General features: G+C 46.4%; 1 protein-coding gene across 1 annotated transcript in view; it reads right to left on the bottom strand.

Annotated features, from left to right (window-relative positions):
- SLC30A9 (solute carrier family 30 member 9) overlaps positions 1-20,596 on the bottom strand; it is a 1,100,681-nt gene that overhangs the window by 853,773 nt on the left and 226,312 nt on the right. The window contains exon 7 of the mRNA XM_069631745.1: positions 9,697-9,755. Coding sequence (XP_069487846.1) covers positions 9,697-9,755 — 59 coding nt within the window. The remainder of the gene's footprint in view (positions 1-9,696; positions 9,756-20,596) is intronic.

Consider the following 20,596-nt stretch of genomic DNA (forward strand, 5'->3'; position numbering starts at 1 on the left):
TATTTAAAACCACACCTAGTAAAACAAACAGGCACTAATATTAAGCAGTTCAAAAACATGGTCACTAAGAGATATACACTCCCTTAAAAGAATATTAGACAAGTCTTAAGTAAAGACCCAGTTATTTTCAGACAGCGGTGAGCGCTTAACGCAGATGGCACTCTAATAATTTGTTTTGAAAGGGAGAGAAAAGCAGAGTATAATTTGAAACAGATCCCAACACTTTCACAAGGACACAAGAAGAGAGGAAGGCAAAGTAAAACCGTGAAGTTAGAGTTCAGAAGGCCAGATCAGAACGAAATGTGTCCAAGGTCACACGGTTGAAAAGTGCACAAAAGTCTCGTAAAGGTTCAGAAAAAGTTGGACCAAAAGAAAGTGACCAGTTAGTTGGTCAAGGCGGCCAGCCCAGTCTAGAAGGTTAAGGGATTATTATTACCTTGTAGCAATCTTTAGAAAGGGAGGCCTGGCGGACACGGTACCTTAAAGTGGTGAGAATGCTCCAGCGGGGGCAGTTGTTCCTGGCAGCGGATGCAAGTCGGTGCTTCGTCCGTGGAAAGAGAGGATCTCGTCGAGGAGGAAGACAGGAGTCCGTTGCACTGCCAGGGAAGAAACCAGCCGCAGAGTTCTCAGTTAAAAGGAGCGGTCCTTTGGTTCGCGGTCCAGTGGTAAGTGGCTATCCGGTTGCCGGGGTGCTTGGCATGGGCAATTCGACCACAAGACGTCCTGGGATGCGAGAAAAAGAAGGTAAACTGGTTGTGCCCACCAGTCAGGGGAAGAAGACACTCCAGCCGGGAGATCTTCTCTGTCGTCTGAAGTGGCGAGTCGGTTCCGCAGGGCTCCACCGGTGGCGTCGTCGTAGCAGGTCGGCTCAGCTTCTCCCTCGTCGGATTCTCAGGTCCTGTGGCGACATCTGAAGTTCCAGTCCCCAAAGCCCTGCTTTTATGCAGCACACCCCATTCACTCAGCCTAGCTGTCACTCAAACATGCTAAGTGGTGAGCCGGCCGGCTCACCACTTGGGCCAATCACACAAGAGTGCGACTTGAGTTACCAAAGTAACTCAGTCCAGGGTGCCTAAACCCCCTTCCACACCACCCCCTGTGGTACCCAGACAGAGTGGCACCACTTTTGGAGGCTTCTTTGGAGAAGCCCGCCAAAAGTGGAACAAAGGGCTCGACTTGGGTTGGAGTCACAGAAGAGAACACAAATGCCATTTTAGAATCGAGTCCTGGCAAAAAATACCAACCGGCGAATTAATATTAAATAAATAAACCGGCGGTATGTTCGAGGCTATAAGAATTAAATAATTAAAGTTGGTAGCCTCGAACAATGGGAAAATCCCATAGGGATATATTCGCGGTCGAATATAAAAAGTAGTATTCACCAGCCAAAACCCGATCAGGGGGGACGGAGACGTGCCCCCTCGACTAACAGACCCCGGGGCAATCGAATTGCCCCGACCAGTACGTCCACAATATGATGGTTTGTACTGGTTTCTGTTCATAATTTGGGACTAGTAAAGCCAATGGTGACTTAACATGCCCTGGGAGACAGTAGTCAGTCCCCGGGTATGGAGACTATGTTGGGGTGTCACTATGACCCCCCTGTGTCACTGCACTGAGGGTGCTGTGTAACACACATAGTAAAAACACATGAGACCCTATGGAGTAAAGGACCCCATAGCCCATAAAACACATTAACAGTCAAAGGAACACCATGAATCATGTCCAAGAGTGGGAAAAAGAGTCTCACTCTTGGCATGAGAGAAAAAAACAAAATCCAGAAATCCAGCAAAGCTGCTGGGGGACTCACTAGGTTAGGAAATTCAGCCTAAACAGAGAATTCTCCCTAACAGGGGCAAAGCTGAAAAACCTCAGATGCCCTGGCGATCATAGCGTGGAAAGACCCAATCTCGTCGGGCAGGGAGTCCCAGGCTGGAGGCGATGGGAGCTATGTCCCGTCGTTTCCGCCGTCGTCATCCGTACCCATAATGGCCATGCCCGTTCCCGTGTCATCCCCAGGTACGGGGGACGTGGGCAAAGGCTGAGCAGGCCGCGAGGGCTGAAAACAAGGGGCTGAATGGTCCGTCTTCTCTTGTTTGGGGGGCTTCCCGACAGGCCTGGCTCTGGCTCCTCCGCCAGGCCGGGTTCCGGCTCCTCCGTTGGTGGTAGGGGCAATCTCGTCCTCATCTCCAAACATAAGGATTGTATTGCTAACAAAATGGCCACCGAGTTGTCCTGCGGCTCCCGAAGCGACGGTTGACTAGGAACCTCGCCGGCACCGCCGGCGCTCGCGTCGTCCCCTCCGTCGGGATCCCTCCTGTGGGACCGGGCATCTTCTACGCCCTCGTCGAGGCCCTCCAAGACTTCAACCAGTTCCTCCTCGGAGGCTGTCTCCGTGTCCACAATGGGCACCGGATCCCCCCCTCTTTTTCCGCCGGGGTCTTCACCACCTTCTGCGGGCCTGTGGCCTTCACCTTGGGGGGAGGGTCACCGCCTCGGTCCCCCTCGGCTGGATCCTTCGAGATCGACCGGGGCCTCTCCAGAAGCTTCGCCGGGTTCTCGGCCTTCCTCTTGCCTGAGCCAGAGCGTTGGCTCGTGGTTGGCGCTGGAGAGGATGCGCCCTGCCTGGCAGCCGAGGAGCCCGACCGTTCGGCGCTTCCGGTGCCCGCAGACTCGCGGTGCTTTGCCTTCTGTTGGGCCCCCGTCGCCAGGGCGCCCTCACAGGACTTCGGAGACCGCTCAGACTTCTTCTCACTTGACGGGCTCTTTCCTTCCAGCCAGTTGGAGAGATGAAGGTGTCGGTCCCTGATGGTCCGTTCCGACATGTTCCCACAAAACGCACAGTCCTTCTCCATGTGCGTTTTGTCCTCATGAAGGCAGTAGAGACATTTCGAGTGCTCGTCCTCCTTGAACACATTCTGCAACTGGCATCCAGGGCAAACCCTGAACAGCTTTCCGGGCGTCGAGCTTCCTTTCTCCTGGGCCATGTAGGCCGCAGAAACTTCTGGACTGCGCCAAGAAACGTAACTCGACGAAAACGTCACCCTTGAGGGGCGTAAAAAATTCAAAACGGGTCACCGTTGATCGGATGTAGACACGGTAGAGCTTGAGGCTCTATTTGACCGGAAAATGAGAAAATCTCATTGAAAAAGCGCGAAAACGCAGCAAAAAGCTCGAGAGCTAAACACGAGGACTCCCAACACTTGAGTGTGCGGTAAAAATCTGAGGATGGCTGCCAGAGGCAGGGCTTAGGGAGAGGGCAGTCATTGGCTGGAGGCAGTATGACCCAGAGACCAGTGATTGGTTACTACCAAGAAAAAACAGATCAGAAACGAAAATGATACTGATTTTTTTCTTTACCGAGGATTCCCGGCCTGACGACAGGGAATATTCACGAGCATGTGAATCCATGCCAGACCCAATGCTGGAGAAACAGGAGATTGTTGGTGGGGTCCCAGGATTGTCTCATTAAGGTAGGCTTGACCTACACCAATCGCTGGTGCCCATTTGGCTTTAAAAGAGGGTTGAGCCCCTCTTTTGGCAGATCTGAAGACTTTGCAAGGAGTAACAAGAAGAACTCTTTTGGGCCCTGGCTGAAGGTACAGTCTCCCTTACAGCTTCCGCCAGTGAAGGAAGGCCAGGATTTCCAAAGAGGGAAGCAAGATCGCTCCCCTAAACATCCTTCAGTGGGAAGATACTGAACCCAGAGGACCCTCCAGCAGCTCCAGTACAGGCACCCAGCCAGCACACAGCGTGCCCTTCTAGGCTCTGCAAGCAAGCTTCCTAGGTGGGAAGTGCAAGTGAGTCTCTGAATCACACCAAGGACAAAGCCGGTGCCTACAACACTCTCCTCAGCTTTGGGTCGTCCACCTTAAAGGACAAGAGCCCAGTGAATAAGCTAGGAGTTAATCGACAAACATCAACAAGCATCTGCCTTAAAGGATATTTTCAAGCCAGTCGAGCCCCTCGAGCTGCAACCAACTGCACCACTGACTGCTGTAACACCACAGTCACCAATGTTGTCCATGACGCGTCTACCAGTGCTTCAGACCCACCAACCAGCACCGAGACGACTCGTGACCCCGAGCTGCTGTGTGGGCAAGCCTTGTAGCCGTCCGCTCACCGAACTGCCTGCCGTCTGATACCCGCAGCTGTCTTCCGTCTTGAACTCTGTCGCAGAAGCTGCAAAGCGCCCTGAAACCGACTCAACCCTATAAAGCACCAAGAACTTCTACAAGCACAAGGTACATTGTGGTTCTGTCCCCCTGGCCCTTCTCCAAAGGCCCCTAGTGACAATTTGAAACCCATTGCTCCTTTTGTGCTGAAACAAAGTATCTTTGAACTATTGCAATTAATTACTTTACCGACTACTCTCCTGTGAGTGCATCCCCTTTCCTTCTTGAAACCGTCTGTCCTCTACATTCCTTTACAGGGTGGGTTGTATTTATTTTGTAGTGTGCTACAACTGTCTGTTGAATAATTTGTATACAACCTTACCTGGACAGTCCCTTTTATCATTGGGCAATTGTATTTTCGCTGTGTTGCAACTAACCAACGATCCACAAACTTGCACAGATAAGCCTGCCGCTCCGTCCACGTTACCAAATTGGACAAAGAGGTTTATAATTCGTTTGGGTTTCCAATCTGTTCGGATCCCTTCTGGTGTACTAGAGGTGTGGGGCCAATTGATGGGTTAGAAACAGATATTCATTACTGGACCACTGGTGCCCCAGAAGCTGATCAGAAGCTGTCATCCAGATGGCTCTGGAGGTAGCTGCAGAAGTCGTCTCTCTCTTCGGAATGGATCTTCCAGTGGTCTACTCTGGCTTCAGCATCAAGACCCTCGCCTTTTATGCATAAACCCAGCTATTCAACATACATGCCATCACTAACACTTGTGGTAGGGGCTTTCCTTTCAGGACAGCCAGCCTCCCAGTTTGAACTGGATCTAAGCAGGCACACTAGAGGACAAAGAACTGTGCAGTTTCAGAGTCCTCACAGACACACTGGCTGTTAGGGAGATTTATCATTTTTATGCTTCATTCCCTCTCCTAGTGAGACCCCCAGCACTTTTTGCTGGACTTCTGAACCTTTGTCTTTAATCCTGAATGAGTGGAGCCTTTTTCCACTCATTTATTCATATGGACTGTCTTTTGGAATGCTATTCTTTGTATTATACCTGTACTATGGAGTATTGATCGCCATAACTCTTAAAGGCATCTGTATTTTACTATTGCAGCACACAGCTCCTTATGGGCAGTGTTGCTGGGGACTCTTAGGGTCCTCCTTTGAAATTATTTTTCTTATACTCCAGTAACTGAAGTTCTCAAGGATAGAGCGATACTTAGTATCTCTCCTAAAACTGTATTGTCTGAGAGATTGGCACATCCGACCTTATGTGGAGTGCCAAAAGGATACCTAGTATCCCCCTTCTCTCTGCTACTGTGACTTTTTAGTCACATAGACAATCTCCTAGTTATGGCTGGTGGAAGTGGACATGTCCTACCGAGTATTGTGCAAGGTTTCTACCGCAGGCTATGCCCTGGTAGTGCACAATAGGCGCACCCAAGTACCAACTTGGGGCCTCCCATCTTATTTTGACGTTAGTAGCGTGTTTGTTCTTAGTTAGCCCTTCTTCTACCATTCTGGGAGGAGGAGGCCGGTGTGTGTGTGTTATGCCTTTGGAGGGAACCCTTGGGTATCCCTGCCTAGGCTCCAGAGTGTCTGGGCAGGCAGGAAGTAGGGAGAGGAGTTTTCCACCCCCCCCCCGTCCTTTTCTGCCAGAGTGCCTGAATAGAACCAGCTCCCACTGGAGGTTGGCTGTCCTGATTGGATAGCCAAACGCCTATTTCTATAAAGTGCTGAGAGAGATTGCAGAGCAGCGTGTGCTTGAACTGTATAAAAGGTGAGGCTTCTGGAGTGAAAAGCAAGTCTACCACTGGAAACTGAAGTAACCGAAGAAGAAAACCAGCAACGCCTGCAGACCCTTTGCAATACCGTGAAGCAACCACTGCTGTCCTGACCCCGTTTTCTGTGCAACAGAGGAGCTACAAAGAGGACGACTCCTTCCCTTTGGCTGGTGGGAACAACCAGTCCCAAGACAAACTTTTATTTGAGCCATCTCCTAAGGTCCTGTGAGAATCCAGAGCAGAACCCCAATACCAGGAGACCTGCTGCCCATTTTGAGTGCATAGTCGTGGAAAGGCCGAATCCGTCCAAATCTTTGCTCAGCCCTCAAGGACACTCCAGAGATTTGATACAACTTGCCCAGACCCCCTCATCAGAGTGCGGGACTGCAGGAAGTAAAGAAGATTGGCAGGGCGAATCAAGTCCTTTGTTGGTGCAGGTGCCAAAACCGCAGAGTGACCAGAGAAGTTACTGAAAGCCGTGCCAGAGATGATCCCTCGAGACTGTTGCAGCGAGATCCCGTCCATTGTCCTGCCTTCAGTCATCAGACCAAGGAATCTGGAGGTCAGGTCTAGAGCTGCATCATCGCGGCGAATCCACCACAAATGTTTTCTTCTAACCAAAGGTACTATCGGGGAAAAAGGTACTGCTTACCTGATTCCAGAAAATCGCTCCAGAGCATTGGCGTGCACATAGAGGTGTCCAGGTCAACCCCCTCTTATCTCCGACTCAAGTCGCTGCTTGTGTCCCTTTAGCGAGTCCTTTAACAGGGTCTCCAATGATGGTTAAACTGCTTGTATCTTCCTTCCTAGACTAGAAAGTATCCACATGAACTTTTGATTTACATTGCTTTGCAAGACGTTAAGCCGCTACAAACTGTGTTTTAGCTAGGGTTGCGTTTTTGACTTTTAAAGACTTGCTGTGCCACAAAACTGCCTCAAGAACCTCAAGCTCTGTTAGGATAACACTAACCAACAGTTTTCCTTCCCAAAAATCACTATCTTGTATGTGTATGAAGACTAAATAGAACTACTATAATACTTTGTTGGTGCGCAGTATTACCAATAGAACTGTCAAACTCCTGTAACAATTGGATGCTTTCAACAACTACCAACTAAGAAGTGACCCTTTGGAAGTATTGAAAAGTATACCTATGTGTGATGGTTTGTTGTGCTAAGTATTTAACAGGGACTTGTGTAAATAGAATAAATCGATATTTTAATATACATTTATGTGCAAGTGTTTCTTGGATGTGCTTTACTGACTGGGTTCAGTGTACTTACCTACAGCTCACATCTTCCTCTTAATATAATCCTGACTGCTCTGCCACTATCAAGGTCCTGAGTTAGTGCGGACTGATACTAAGAGTTGGGGATCTACAAACCTCTGGGATAGCTTGCTAAAGGCTTACTATCAAGTAGGACTTTAGAAAACTCCCCTAACACTGGAGGCTTCCAGCGAGCTTCACAAAGGGATCCCAAAGGGAACCCAACAAAGACAAACCAGGACCTCCTCAACAGCACGGCATAAGGATCAAGAAAGAACAAACCATTGTGAGATGGTGAAAAAAGAAGACGGGAACGATTTTGGATCAATGGTGTCCCATGTGAGCCTTACCGCAGCTGGGAATGCAGCCTGCATTGTAAGTTTCACAATGGTAGAAAAAAGGTACCCACTGCCACCAGCCACCCAGATGTATTTGTTACTGTAAGCAAAATGTTACAGGGGAATGGAAAAATGGACACAACGTGTCCCCTCAGCACTCAACATAAAGTGGGGGTGCTGGGTTCACAACACTCAACATAAAGTGGGGGTGCTGGGTTCACAAGAAAAGTGTAGGTAAGATAAAAAGTACCGCCTATCCCTGGGATCAATAGTTCTTGCAAGGCATAAACACTAAACGAAAGAGAAGCTAAAGAAGCTTCCAGTAACACTGCACAATGTGCTGTGTGCTACAATAGGAAATTACAGATGAAAGAGAAGAAAGGGACTCCATCAAAATAAACCCAAAAAGGGGTGCCCATACTACAAAACAAGAACGGGTGAGTGAGGGAAGAGATTCCCACTCACTCGTAAGAGTCTGAAAACACCAAACAGTCCAACAAAAAGTGATGGGGGACTCGCAAGGTGAGGAGAATATCACACAAGAGGGACATTCTACCGAACAATCCCCGTGGACAGGGAAAATCTTTTCCAGACACAATCCAGAATTGCATCTATAAACTGAATCTTCTGGGTCAGAATAAGAACTGATGTTGATTAGTTAATGGAAAAATCACAGAGAAACTATAGTGTGGCAGACTTTGTGAAGAATTAGTAAGTAAGGGTATATGTGCAGTCCGTGTTGACACAGAAAAGCAGCTGCTGCCTGAAAAAGTTTGTAAAGACCCTGGGACTGGCGCTCTGCCGAACACTAAGAAACCTGTACTGGTAATAAATTCCTTTGATTGCAAAACACAGGTATATCCTATGTTCTCCTAATATTGCAATATAGAAATATAGAAATGGGAATCCTGGGGGCCCAAAGAGCAAAACCAATCCTCTTCCTGCAATGCCTCGACAATGTGAGCCATTTTAGAAATCGATTTAAATCATAATGGTCAGAAATGGGCCACACTACCCCGATTTCATCATAAACAGGAAGTAAAAGTAGTAAAACTCCTGGCCCCCCTGACGTTTGTGGCTAACTTGATGGCTTGAAGTCGTAGTACTCTGACTCTCCAGAGACAATTCTTGTGGCAACTTTAGATATTTTGGAGGGAAAGAATAGGGGGATTGGCCACAGCGTCGGGGAATAACCCTGACAAAGCATCTGAAGGACCCATGGATCCAGAGCCAATTGTGTCCAATGATGGAAAAAAGAATGATCTGGGGCTGACCGGGCAAGCAAGCGCCTTTGGAATTCCTGAAAAAAGTCGAAGAGTTTGGACGTAACCACCATCTCTTGAAAGGACCAGAAGATGTTTGTGTCGTAACGTTTTCTGATTGTCTAGGGCTTATAACCTGATTTTGTGGCTATCTTAATCGTACACAGGGACTTTGGAGTAACACCACCTGTCTTGCAGTCCTTAAACACCCCGGCAATGGGTTATCCAAGACCTTTTCTAGGAATTCAGAGTATAAACTGGAAGCATCTAAATAGACATGATGCCTCAAGGAAACAGCAGTTTACTGCTCTGGATCTAATGTCTAACCAACCATAGCAGCTGTAAACCAGCGTTGCCTTCAGTCAACCAAAATGGAAATGCTTGTGTCACATCTGCAGGTAAAAGATCACAGAACTTGTCTAAGAGTCATGCCAACAGAGCCATGCCAACAGTAAAGCAGAATTCAGTTGGTGCAGTGACAGTTCCATTCTGATTTGTACCTTCAGTCGCCCATGGTTTACTTTCCTTAGAAAGGGCAGCTGTAAAAGAAGTCAGAATGCTGCCTTTATGCAGAGCAGCCTTAATGACAGCACACCAATGTCAAGAATCTGCACCATTCAAACAAGCAAGGGATAGCCAATCATGGGCCATCTCAAACCCCACAGATGCCCATGAACAGATATGCTTTGGCATGGATGTAGATTAGGACAAGACAGTCCCAACCCCCATTTTCTATGAGGTTACACAGAAAGCACTTCTCCCACAAATCCAAACCAGATAACACGAAAGTGCATTCCACAAATTGATCGTTTCTGGACAGGAGAGGGTAGGAAGGCAGCTTGGTAACAAGAGGACAAAGCTTAACCCGCATGGCAGTAAACTGGATACAAAAAATGTAAAGATGCTTCACCTGTCAACATACCTTAGTTTCGCCAAGAAAATCTTTATATTCTTTCAGCAGCTTTTGGTTTCTGGATAAATCTGTAAAGACATAAAAATCATTTACATGCTTTGTTTCTAAAAGCAGGAGACAGACATTTGGAATGCATCATCTTGAAGCCGATCTGTTATGTTTACCAAGATGTAAACTTTGTTTGATATGTTGAACAAGCCTATAGTATTTGGCATCTGGGGAACATGTTTAGTCCCTACCAGTGAATGCTATTTCTATATTTTAACAGCCATTAAAGAATGTTCACATGTACAGCAGTACATGTTGGCAGCATTGATGCTAGATTAGGACCAGCTGCCCATCCGTTCTACCAGTTTGAGTGCTCGACATTCACACCTCCCTATCTTTCCCCCTTCTTGCTCAGCTGCTACTCTTTCACCAGTGTCAGCAAACATTCATTTTTAAAATTAATTTGTTTAGCACCAACACTTCAAAATAAGTACAACACCAACATTACCATTCATCCTTTGATGTAACACATGGAGTTTTAAATATTAGGGATTTCAGTGTCCATACAAGTTTAAGTACAAGGTTCAGCGAAATGTTAGCCAGATACTTCTACATACATTAGAAAACCCCCTACTTGATCTTAGGAGGAAATATAAATGCAATTGTTACGATGGATTTCCAAAATCAGCCCTGTTGGGAGGCCACCCTATTATGGTGAACAGGGAAAACGGAGGTTAGCCAAACTCAATCACAGTGGGGTAGCAGAGGGGTCAAGGCTTAGTCTCAGGAAGGGTTGAGTGGTCATTTCGTTTAAACACTAAGCAGATAAAAATCATAGGTAAATACTGTGAAACAAAATCATAAAACATATATAGATATCCACCCCTAGAATTGCATACAAATCAATTACCAGTGCAAAACAAGTGCGCAGTCAGATGCATAGAAACAGACAGGACAAATTCCAAAGCATATACTAGTGCGAGTGGTTATGATTAAAAAGAGTTCCAAAGTTAGATACAAGTTCAAGTAAGTACTTGTTGGGGAGATTCATAAATGTTATGCACATCCCCTCTCCTAGTGAGACCGCCCAGCACTTTTTGCTGGACCTCCGGACCTCTTTCTTTATATCCTGAATGAGTGGAGCCTTTTTCCACTCATTCATACTTCTGGGATCTGTCATTTGGAACTCTGTTCTCTGTGTTTTACCTTTACTATGGAGTCTACTTTCGTCCATATGTCTTTGAATGCACCTGTGTTTAACCTTTGCAGCACACAGCTCCTTATGGGCAGCGTTGCTGTGAACCTTTTGGGTTCTGCTTTGAGATTCTTTCTTTATCCTCACATACTACTGTTCTTAAGAATAGAGAGACACTTTGTATCTCTCCTAAAACTTTAGTGATTGGCACACACCACCTTCTGTGGAGTGCCAAGGGGATACCTAGTATCCCCCCTTCTCTCTGCTCCTGTGACATTTTAGTCACATGGACAACCCTATAGTTATGGCTGGTGGCAGTGGACGTGTTCTACCAACATGGTTGCTTTTTTTTTTTACCAAAGACTGTATTCATAGTCCCGGTTGTGCACAAAAGGGTACTAACTTGGTGGCTGCTTTCTTTTTAAGCTCTTTCTAGCGTGGTTGTTCTTGGTTAGCCCTTCTGCCACCATTCTGGGAGGGGAGGTCTGTGTGTGTGTTATCTTTGGCGAGAACCCTTGGGTGCCCCCCCACCAGACTCCAGTGTGCCTGGGAAGGCTGGATGTGGGGGATGAGTTTTTCACTGCCCTGCTCTGTCTGCCTGAATGGGACCAGCTCCCATTGGGGGTCTGCCTGTCCTGATTGGACAGCCACCCGTCCCTTTCTATAAACTGCTCAGAGAGATTGCAGAAGAGTGTGTGCTGAAATTGAATAAAGGGCGAGGTTCCTGAGGTGAAAGGCAAGTTGACCACTGGAACTTGAAGTAACCAAAGAAGACGAACTGAGACGCCTGCAGACCCTGTACAACACTGAAGCGACCACTGCTGTCCGGATCCCATTATCTATGCGACAGAGGAGCTCCAAAGAGGATGACTCCTTCCCTTTGCCTGTGGGGGACCAACCAGCCCTGAGCCAAACTACAATCTGAGCCATCTCCTGCGGTGCTGTGCCTTTCCAGAGCTGCAGACCGCAAATACCAGGAGACCTCCGACCCAATTGCAGTGCATTCTTTTGCCAAGGCCGAATCCATCCAAGTCTATGCTGAGCTCCAGGTGAACCTCCAGAGACACGATCCGACTCATCCAAGACCCCGCACCAGAGTGCAGGACTCCAGGATCAAAGATTGACCGGGCAAATCGTGTCCTTTGTTGGTGCTGCAGAAAACGTGCCAAAACTTCAGATGGATCAGAGCAGCTGAAGAAATCTGTGCTAGAGATCCATTCTCGATAGTGCTGCGGAGACATCCCACTCATTGTCCTGCCTTTCATCACCAGACCAAGGAGCCCTCACCACACTGACATTTACATATAGTTAGGGATCGAATTTTTAAAGTGTTAACTTGCGCTAAAACTGCTTATAGAACCTTAAGCTCCGCTACTGTTTGACTAACCAACTGTTTTCCTTCCTAAAGACTTGATCTTATATGATTTTGCTAACTAAATACAATTACCGTATATCTTGGTCTGTGAACGAGTGCTCGGTATTACCGATAATACAGTAGAATGGTTATTAGTGTCAAACTCTAACAATTGTAACTGCAAGCAACTACAAACTAAGCAGTGGCCTTTGAAATGTATCTACAAGTAATAATATGTATATTGATTTATGAACCAAGTATTTTAAGACCTTCCTTGTGTAATTATAATACATATACATTTAATATACATTTATTGTATAAGTGTTTCTTTGATCTGCTTTACTAACTGGGTTCAGTGTACTTATCTACAGCTCACATCTTCCTCTAATACGCCTGACTGCTCTGCCACTCTACCAAGGTTCCTTGAGTAGTACAGACTGATACTAAGAGTTGGGGACCTGTAAGCCATTGGGATAGTTTTATGAAGTCTTACCTCAAGTGGACTTTAGGAAAACTCCTCTAACAGTACTCCACTGAATCCCACCCACTAGGATAGGCCTCGACCACCAAAGGTCAGGCTAGATTGAGTTACAGTCAGGACCTTACACCCTAGATGCCATATGGAAGGCCAGGGGAGAAGCAACAGGTATATAGACTTACCCCACTGGCTAGAGTTCTCTGGATACCACGGTTGGATTTTATAGGCTACATTCCAGGCTTGTCCTTCTGCCTTGGTTTCTTCTGCAAGAGACGTCTAGACAGAAATGATACTTAGTTTCAGAAAGTTTCATTTTGGTCAGTCGCTGTACTTCGGTATCAGTTTCAGGCAGCTTACAATTGATGATCCAAACAAAGGGAAATGCAGATTTCTGAGTGACAGACGGCCACAGGACACCCCATGGACAGGAAGACGACAAGATCCAACAAAGGTAACCAAAGTCAGGCAGCAATAGACAATCAGCGGCGAACACAGGAGCAGACCCAGCACAGCTTCCCTTGGAGTGAGATGACTGGAAACACAGGAGCAGGTGACTTGTGGCACAAGCCAGATATCTGCTAAATTGCAATGTTCTACTTGGAATGATGGCTGCAGCAAGGTAGCACAGGGGAAAGCTGGTCAGTGCACCAGTTGGTCCAGTGACACTTCCATACGGCTCAACAGGCACAGATCCTTGAGACAGCTCCCATCAGTCCAGGGATCAAAGCACCAAAGGCCTTCTTGAGATCAGGACAGAGGAGCAGGGCTTCACCGCAACACCACTGGAGTCGATGCTGGTCAGCTGCCGTAGTCGTCTTTGGGTTGCCAGATGGCTGCTCATCTTCATAGAAGTCTTGGTTCCAACGATGATTTGCCAAACAGTCACTACATGCGTCAGGCCGGGTCATCTACTTGATCTCGCAGTACTGCTGAAATCAGAGCACCATGGAGTTTCTGATATTCAATAAAGATACAACCACTTGGTCCATATTTCCCTTTCAGTTATGACTAAGACAACCACTGGACATTGCTCTGAAGATCACAAAATTGCTTAATTCTGCTCTGGATCCAATTGGCCCAAAGCCCCCTTCAATCTGATTGATGGAATGAACCAGATTGTGTGTGCCAAAAGCCAGGAAGTGGTCAATGCTACAAAGCTTACATAGTCTAGCCCAGCAGGACCTCAGGAAATTAGTACACTGGTTCTTCTGCTGTATGTTGAGGTGGTTACCAATGCTGAGCGCAGCAGAGGACCCGCTTTGCTCATTTCTCAATGAGTCACCTTCCTGCAACCATGCTTAAATGTGACTAGCAGACAACGTCAAATGGTAGCGTTCAAAATCTGTTAAGCCAAAAGGTGTCTTCTGCCTGGGGGAACCACAGTTTCTGAAAGCCAATCCATGTGCGTTTGTTGTTCCATCTGAATTTCCGGACTAAGGTACTGAGCTCCTTGAACAGATTCCGAGGCACCGGATGGGCAGCATTGACAGGACATAATGAACCTTGGGGGCAAAGAACAATTTTGCTGAGTTGATCGATCCCCCATGAGGACAGCTCGATAGAACATCGCTCTGCCATAGTTCCAAGTGTGTCCATCCTCACATTCAGGTTTAGGCGAGTGAGAATAAACACATCCGTCTGTAACCAAATACCCAAGTATCTAATTTGCTTGAGGCACCAGACAAAGTTCAGCTTTGTGAAATGTAGACAAAAGAGGATTTTATCAACTTAATCTGAAGCCAGAAATATCTCCAAAACACCCAATTACGTTTGGGAGGGGCTTTAAAGGAGATTACATTTTTTTCCTAACAAGACGTAGTTTATCATTGAGAAATCATTTCTGCTATAGGGCTTATCCATAGTCCAGACTGAAAAGGAAAGGTGATGACAGGCTGCTCTGATGTGTTCTCCTTCCCAAGGGTTGGAGAACAAGCCATGTGTTAAGACTGATACAGTTGGAGCAGTGTTTAGGAGCCTGGAGCCTTTCCTGTGCGCTACATTTTTTGCCAAAAGTCGTGTGTTCCATTACAGTGTATACATATCCCTACTCAACCCTGCTGAAGGTATTGTCTGCATCTAGTTGGAACCCTGCTACATGATCTTAGCATGGTCTTCTTTTCTACTTGCATATCTCCATGAATTGTCCAATACATTCCTGTGCTTTACAAATCCGCACTGGTTTTTTATTAGTTTACGACTCGCTCAACCCTTCATGCTAGAGATGTCGCTGTCAAGAGTTCAGTAGACTAATTCGCCTGCAAATACAACTTTCAGTGGAGGGCCTTTCTTCAGAAAGAGTGATGGTCGTATGACAGAGATCCAGGGAGGTCCCCCTAAACAATACCAAAAAACTGTTCTACCATCCTCAATCATCTCCCAAGTAAAATTCTTACTAAGGGCGATGGAGCAGTGTGCCTATTTCACTGACAGGATCCCAACTCGAGCACTGTCAAAGAGAAAGCACTGCCAATTGGAGCAGAGGCTTAGAGACAGAGTATGAGCTTCCTAGGTGTCCTTTGGGCCCGAGAAGACCTAGGGAGGCAAACAATGCAGTAGTTCCCAGTCAGGATGTCCCAAAAGTAGAATATGGCATCCATATTCCACTGGCATAATAACACAGTGTATGGATACAACATTTATACATACACTATTTGTCTTTAGACACTATGCATAATCAAATGTACACTTTTTATGGTCCTCAACTAGAACCTTTGAACAAAACAGTGAAAATCTTTCATCCAATTCAGTAACAAAATGAAACCAACAGAACACTCATGAGCAACAGAAACATTGAGACACTTTCACAGCAGGTTAACACCTTCATTGTAAACTAAAGACATGGTAGGTTGGGGGTTGACCAGTGTTAGGGAGAAATCTCAGCAATGAGCTAATTCCCTCGACCTTAAAGACCCCCAGCAACTTTGAAGGATTTTGAGGACTTGAGACCCTTTTCCCCCCCCACTCATGTATTTTAAATGTGATTGATTTTTGAACTTGTGTTTCTTTTGGTTATGGAGTCTGACAAACTCCATAGGCATCATCGTTTACATTGCGTCACAGAGCACCTTCAGTGCAGTGACACAGGGAAGTCTTCCAGATTTCCAAAAGCTTTAAATACCTTCTCTGGGATAAACTACTGTTTCCCACAGCAGTATGTGAAATTGACTTTACTTACATTTGTAACTTCCTAGACCCAGCACACACTATTTTACCATAGGATGCTGGAGGGGTTACTTAGTATCCCCTTTGTCTAGCTTCTCATGTAACATATTTTATGTTACCCTTTCCTCACTGAATGGCTGGTGGCAGTGGTTTAATTTAAACTACCGTGGTGTGCATTTAACGCGGGCTGCGTTCGCAGCTGCAGCAAAGCACCCAAGTGTGCCATTTTTGTCAAAATGGCCCCGGTCGTCTTTTTTCACCATTTCTTTGAGGAAAGGTCTTTCGTGAGATTTACTCTGCGCGCCAAAGCAGGTTTGGTCCCTTCGTTTGCTTTGCCCTTGGTGGGATTCACAAGTGAAGCCCACCTCTGGCTCCAGGGTGTCTAGGGTGGGCAGGAAGTGAGGGAGGTGCCCAAAACTACCAGTGCCTAGTCTCCTAGGGGACCCAAATGCACTCTGTAGTGTTTGGCAGGATGACTGTCCGGCAAGGACAGCCACCCTCCTGCTGGATGACTGATAGCTAGGCTAGAATGAATGGGAGAGTGCTGAAAAAAAAGGCAAGGCTTTTGGTTTGGAAGGCAGTCGTCCACTGGATGAAGAAACCGAAGAAGAACTTCGTATAGACAGAGAAGCCCCTGCAAGGACGACTTCTCCCCTTGAGTTGGTGGGACCAATCAACTCCAAAGTAAGCCACCTGGACATTCTCTCGGAGCTGGTTGCATTTCCACAGACTTGCTGCTGGAAACCGAAACGCCAGGGAGAGGAACACCAGATTGTGTGCATTGCTTTTAAGTTGGCCAAGAGCTCCAGGAAGATCCTCTGGACTCCCAGGAAGCAAGACTGACCGAGCCTGAGCCACCTCAACAGAGTGCTGGACCCCAGAAGCAAGGAGAGTCCATCTCCACATCCAGAAACCGCGGTGTTGCTATTTGCGGTAGTCGCAAGGAGCTGAAACACTGAAGTGCCACTTGTTTGAAGATTGCCGGTTGCGAGCGGTGATCATTGCAGTGCAGGAGTCCCCAGATGTCCTCCCTCTTGTCGCCACGACTATGGCCCTGGAACAGTGAGATCTGCAAAGCTGCACAGGAACATCTGCTGCACTTTTTCTTCAATCCAAAGGTACTGTAAAGTCAGAGAACTTACATCTTGTTGTGTAACTACACTTTTTCTCTGTTGGCGAGACTTGTGGTTGCTTTGTAGAGTTGCTGATAGCTTCTTTACCTCACAAGCCTAAACAGCTTGTGGTCCTACTTTGAATTCTTCTTTCTACAAAGACATTTTAAAACATTGTGCAAGACTGACGTACCTCTAAAAAGTGCTTCAGTTTCACCTAGACTTTTGCTCAATTGACTTTGGTTTAGCCTGGCTCCCTGAATGACTCTTCCTCCCGCTGTGAATGTGTTTGGTCTTCCTTCCAGAAAAGGGTTAACTAACCTTGCATTGGGGGGTTTACAAAAGTACTTACCCGCTTTGAGAATATTTGTGAAATCTCTAGTGTCATATTAACCTTTCTCTTTGACAAACTCTAAAAGTGTGTGTTTTGAAGTGTATTTGAGTGTTACTGTTATATTGCTCCCTTCTGAAGAAGGCTTATTCTAACTGACTGATAAATAAATTAATAATTGTTTATTCAAGAAACCTTGTGTGCAAGTGTTTATGTGAACACTTGTCACTGTGAATCTCTGTGTAACTCCCCTACAGCTCACATTGATCCCTCTTGAGATAAGCCTGGCTGCTCAACACGCTACCAACCTGTGTAGTACAGACTTATACCAAAGGTTGGATTCCTATTGCCACGAGGTCAGGGTTGTTGTAGTGCACCCAAAGGGTACTGCATACAATCTTGCCTAACACTGGTGGTCGGCAGTGAGGATACATTGTAGAGTTGTTACACTAAGAATTTGCTTTGCTTTTGTTCAACTAAAAACCTTCACAAGGCTAAGCTCCACTAGAAAAGCAATTGTAAAATGCCAGATATGGATAGCTTTAGCCAGGAAGCCCTGATCATTTTAACAGTAGAGCAACTGAAAGAAATCTGTAAAGTCAGGAGTCTCCCTGTAAAAGGAAAGAAAAATTAACTAATTGCAAGATTGTTGCATAATCAAAGTCTGGGTATAGTAGGCCTGTCACACCTACTAACCCAGGAAATGTGGTGACTGATATTGAGGATGATAATTCTCTCCCAACTTAAGTTTCAATTCCTCTGTCTGGGTTTCAAATCTCTCCATGACCTTGCTTCCCCCTACCTCTCACCTCTCCTCTCATTTTCTCCCCTGACCCCCTATCCCCTTCAGAACTCCCTCCCCCCCTTTTTTTCACACCCGCTGGAATTTAAATGAGACAACTGAATTTGTTCCCCATTCCTGACTGTTCCCCATTCCTGACTATTCCCCCTCCCTTCCTCCTCACACTTCCCTCGCCTTCTCAATCTAAGGAAACTGTTCTACCTAGTGTTACACTGGTTTGTATCATGATTGTTTATATGCTTATCCCACTATTGTACCTTGCTGTTATATTGTAAAACGCTTTGGATTAAAGTGCTATATAAACCTAATAAACAAACATAATTCAGAGTAACTCTAATGTTGTTAAAGGGTCAGACCAGTCAGAGGAGTCGGAGGAGTCCCAGGAAGGGAGCCCCTCTTTACCTCGACAGGCCCTTTTGCCTCAACCTGTATCCACAGGGAGCCCACAAAATCCATCACTGAGTTCAGAATGTGTCTCTCTTGAGAAATTGAAACTTGAGATAGAATAAAAAAAAGTTACAGATCCAAGCTGAAACCAAAACATCAGGACATCAAACTAAGGGAAATAGAAATGCAACATGCTCTTGAAATTAAGAAATTGTCTCTTGAAAATGTTTCTATCCCAGTCTCTTCTAGGTCTTCCAGTCCAAAGAGACCTTGCATGCCTTAAGAAGGAGCAAGTCTGATGTGAAGCTTGATATTTTGGATTGGTTGGGTGCTTTTGAATATAACTATGGGATTCAGGTTTTCACAGGGAATTCGTTGATTCCTTGGCTTTTTTTCTAGGCTCCCCGAGATTGCAACTGATGCTGTAATGGAGGTGGGGGAACTTGAAAGATTGGAGTATGAAAATGTGAAACTAGCTTTGATAGCTAGATTTGGGAAAACTCCTTCCCAGTACCTTAAGAGGGTAAGGACCCTCAAAAAGACTGATGGTACCCCCTTGGGCTACCCGAGTTTGTGAATGTTTGAAAAACTTAAGATGGTTGGGGTAAGGGTTACAGAGTGAACTCTTTTGAAGGAATGGGAAATCTATTTTTGTTGGAATAAATGTTTGATGCCTGCTCTCCTGAGCTAAGGCAGCACTTGGCTGACTCAAAAGAGATTGATCCCAAGAAACTAGCGAAAGGTGCCGACTTGTGGGTTGCCAACAGGGCAACTCAAGGATTCTGGGGCCACTGACAAAAAGCATGAGGGGAAGCAGCACAAGAAAGATGACAACGAATTCTAAAACCTCCCATCCAAAAGAGGGCAACAAACATAATAAGGGAAATCCATTTGGGAAACCAGGTCAGTCTAGTGAAACCTCTGGTACCAAACCAGAGGGAAGTCAGCAGAAGCCCCCATTCATCAACACATTTGGAAAATGTTATGCTTGTGGGTCAACTGACCATGTGAAAGGGGAACCCAGATGTAAGGGTAAACCTTCAGGGGCCCACACTGCCTCCTTAGCCTTCATCTCCGAGGGAGAAGTACATTTGGCAAGTGGAAACCTTCAACTACTGGCTGAAGACCTCATTGGAGTCCGTCCCAGTGTTTTATTGTCCCTGGGTCTGTGGGAACAGCAGAATGTAGATGTGTATAACTATACCAGATAACACAAAAAAATACTACAAGGACAGTGAACTTGTGAATGGTCAGGAGACCCCTCCCATTAGAGACACTGGGGCCAGCATTACAGTGGTGGATGACACCTTTTCCAAACCTGAGTATGTTGCTAATGCACCCAAAGGCCCCACTAAGCAGGCTGGATGCCCTATCCAGATGGTTCCAATACTACCAGCTCTCATCCAGTGCAACAATATGACTAAGAATACCTGTCAGTGTACAAAGTGAGGTGCCTGGGAGAGTCCTGCTAGTGAATGACTTAAAAACTCACAGAGTTGTATCAAGCACCCCCAGGCCTCCCAGTAAAAGGAAGCAGGAGCAGACTACGAAGGCCAGAGAGCTCACTTTAAATGACTCTCGGTGGGTTGTTACAGAAGAACCTATAACACCCAGTCCACAGGAAAAGCCAACTTCTATTGCCAAGAAGAAAGACACAAAGGGGAAACCCATGATCTCAGGAAACCAGAAAGACAGCACTCCTGTGCATCAAACCAGGACATCCCGAGAGGACAGTCCAAAGTCACACCTGTGACTCCTCCATCAGCTGAGGCGGAGTGTGAGTATCAACCATAGGATGGTGAATCAGCTACTGATGACAAAGAGCTGGAAGAAGACCATCCCCCTGTTGGAGATCTGGATCCTAATGAACATCCTGAACTGCAGTCTTTGCTTGCAAAAGGTGGCCCCTGAAGGGCAGACTTCAGCAGAGGTCAAAGAGCGTGTCCTACTTTTGAAGGACTTTGCCAACAGGCAGCTTCCCAGCTGGAAAGGCAAGAGCCAGGGAAGCACAGATTGTACTGGGAGGATGGCCTCCTCTACAGTGAACCTACTGTAGCTACCCCAGGAGACTACAGAAGACGTGTAGTGCCCTAGGAGGTG

This window comes from Ambystoma mexicanum, chromosome 6q (assembly GCF_040938575.1).
Source record: "Ambystoma mexicanum isolate Mex_15411 chromosome 6q, UKY_AmexF1_1, whole genome shotgun sequence".
NCBI classification, from domain to species: domain Eukaryota; kingdom Metazoa; phylum Chordata; class Amphibia; order Caudata; family Ambystomatidae; genus Ambystoma; species Ambystoma mexicanum.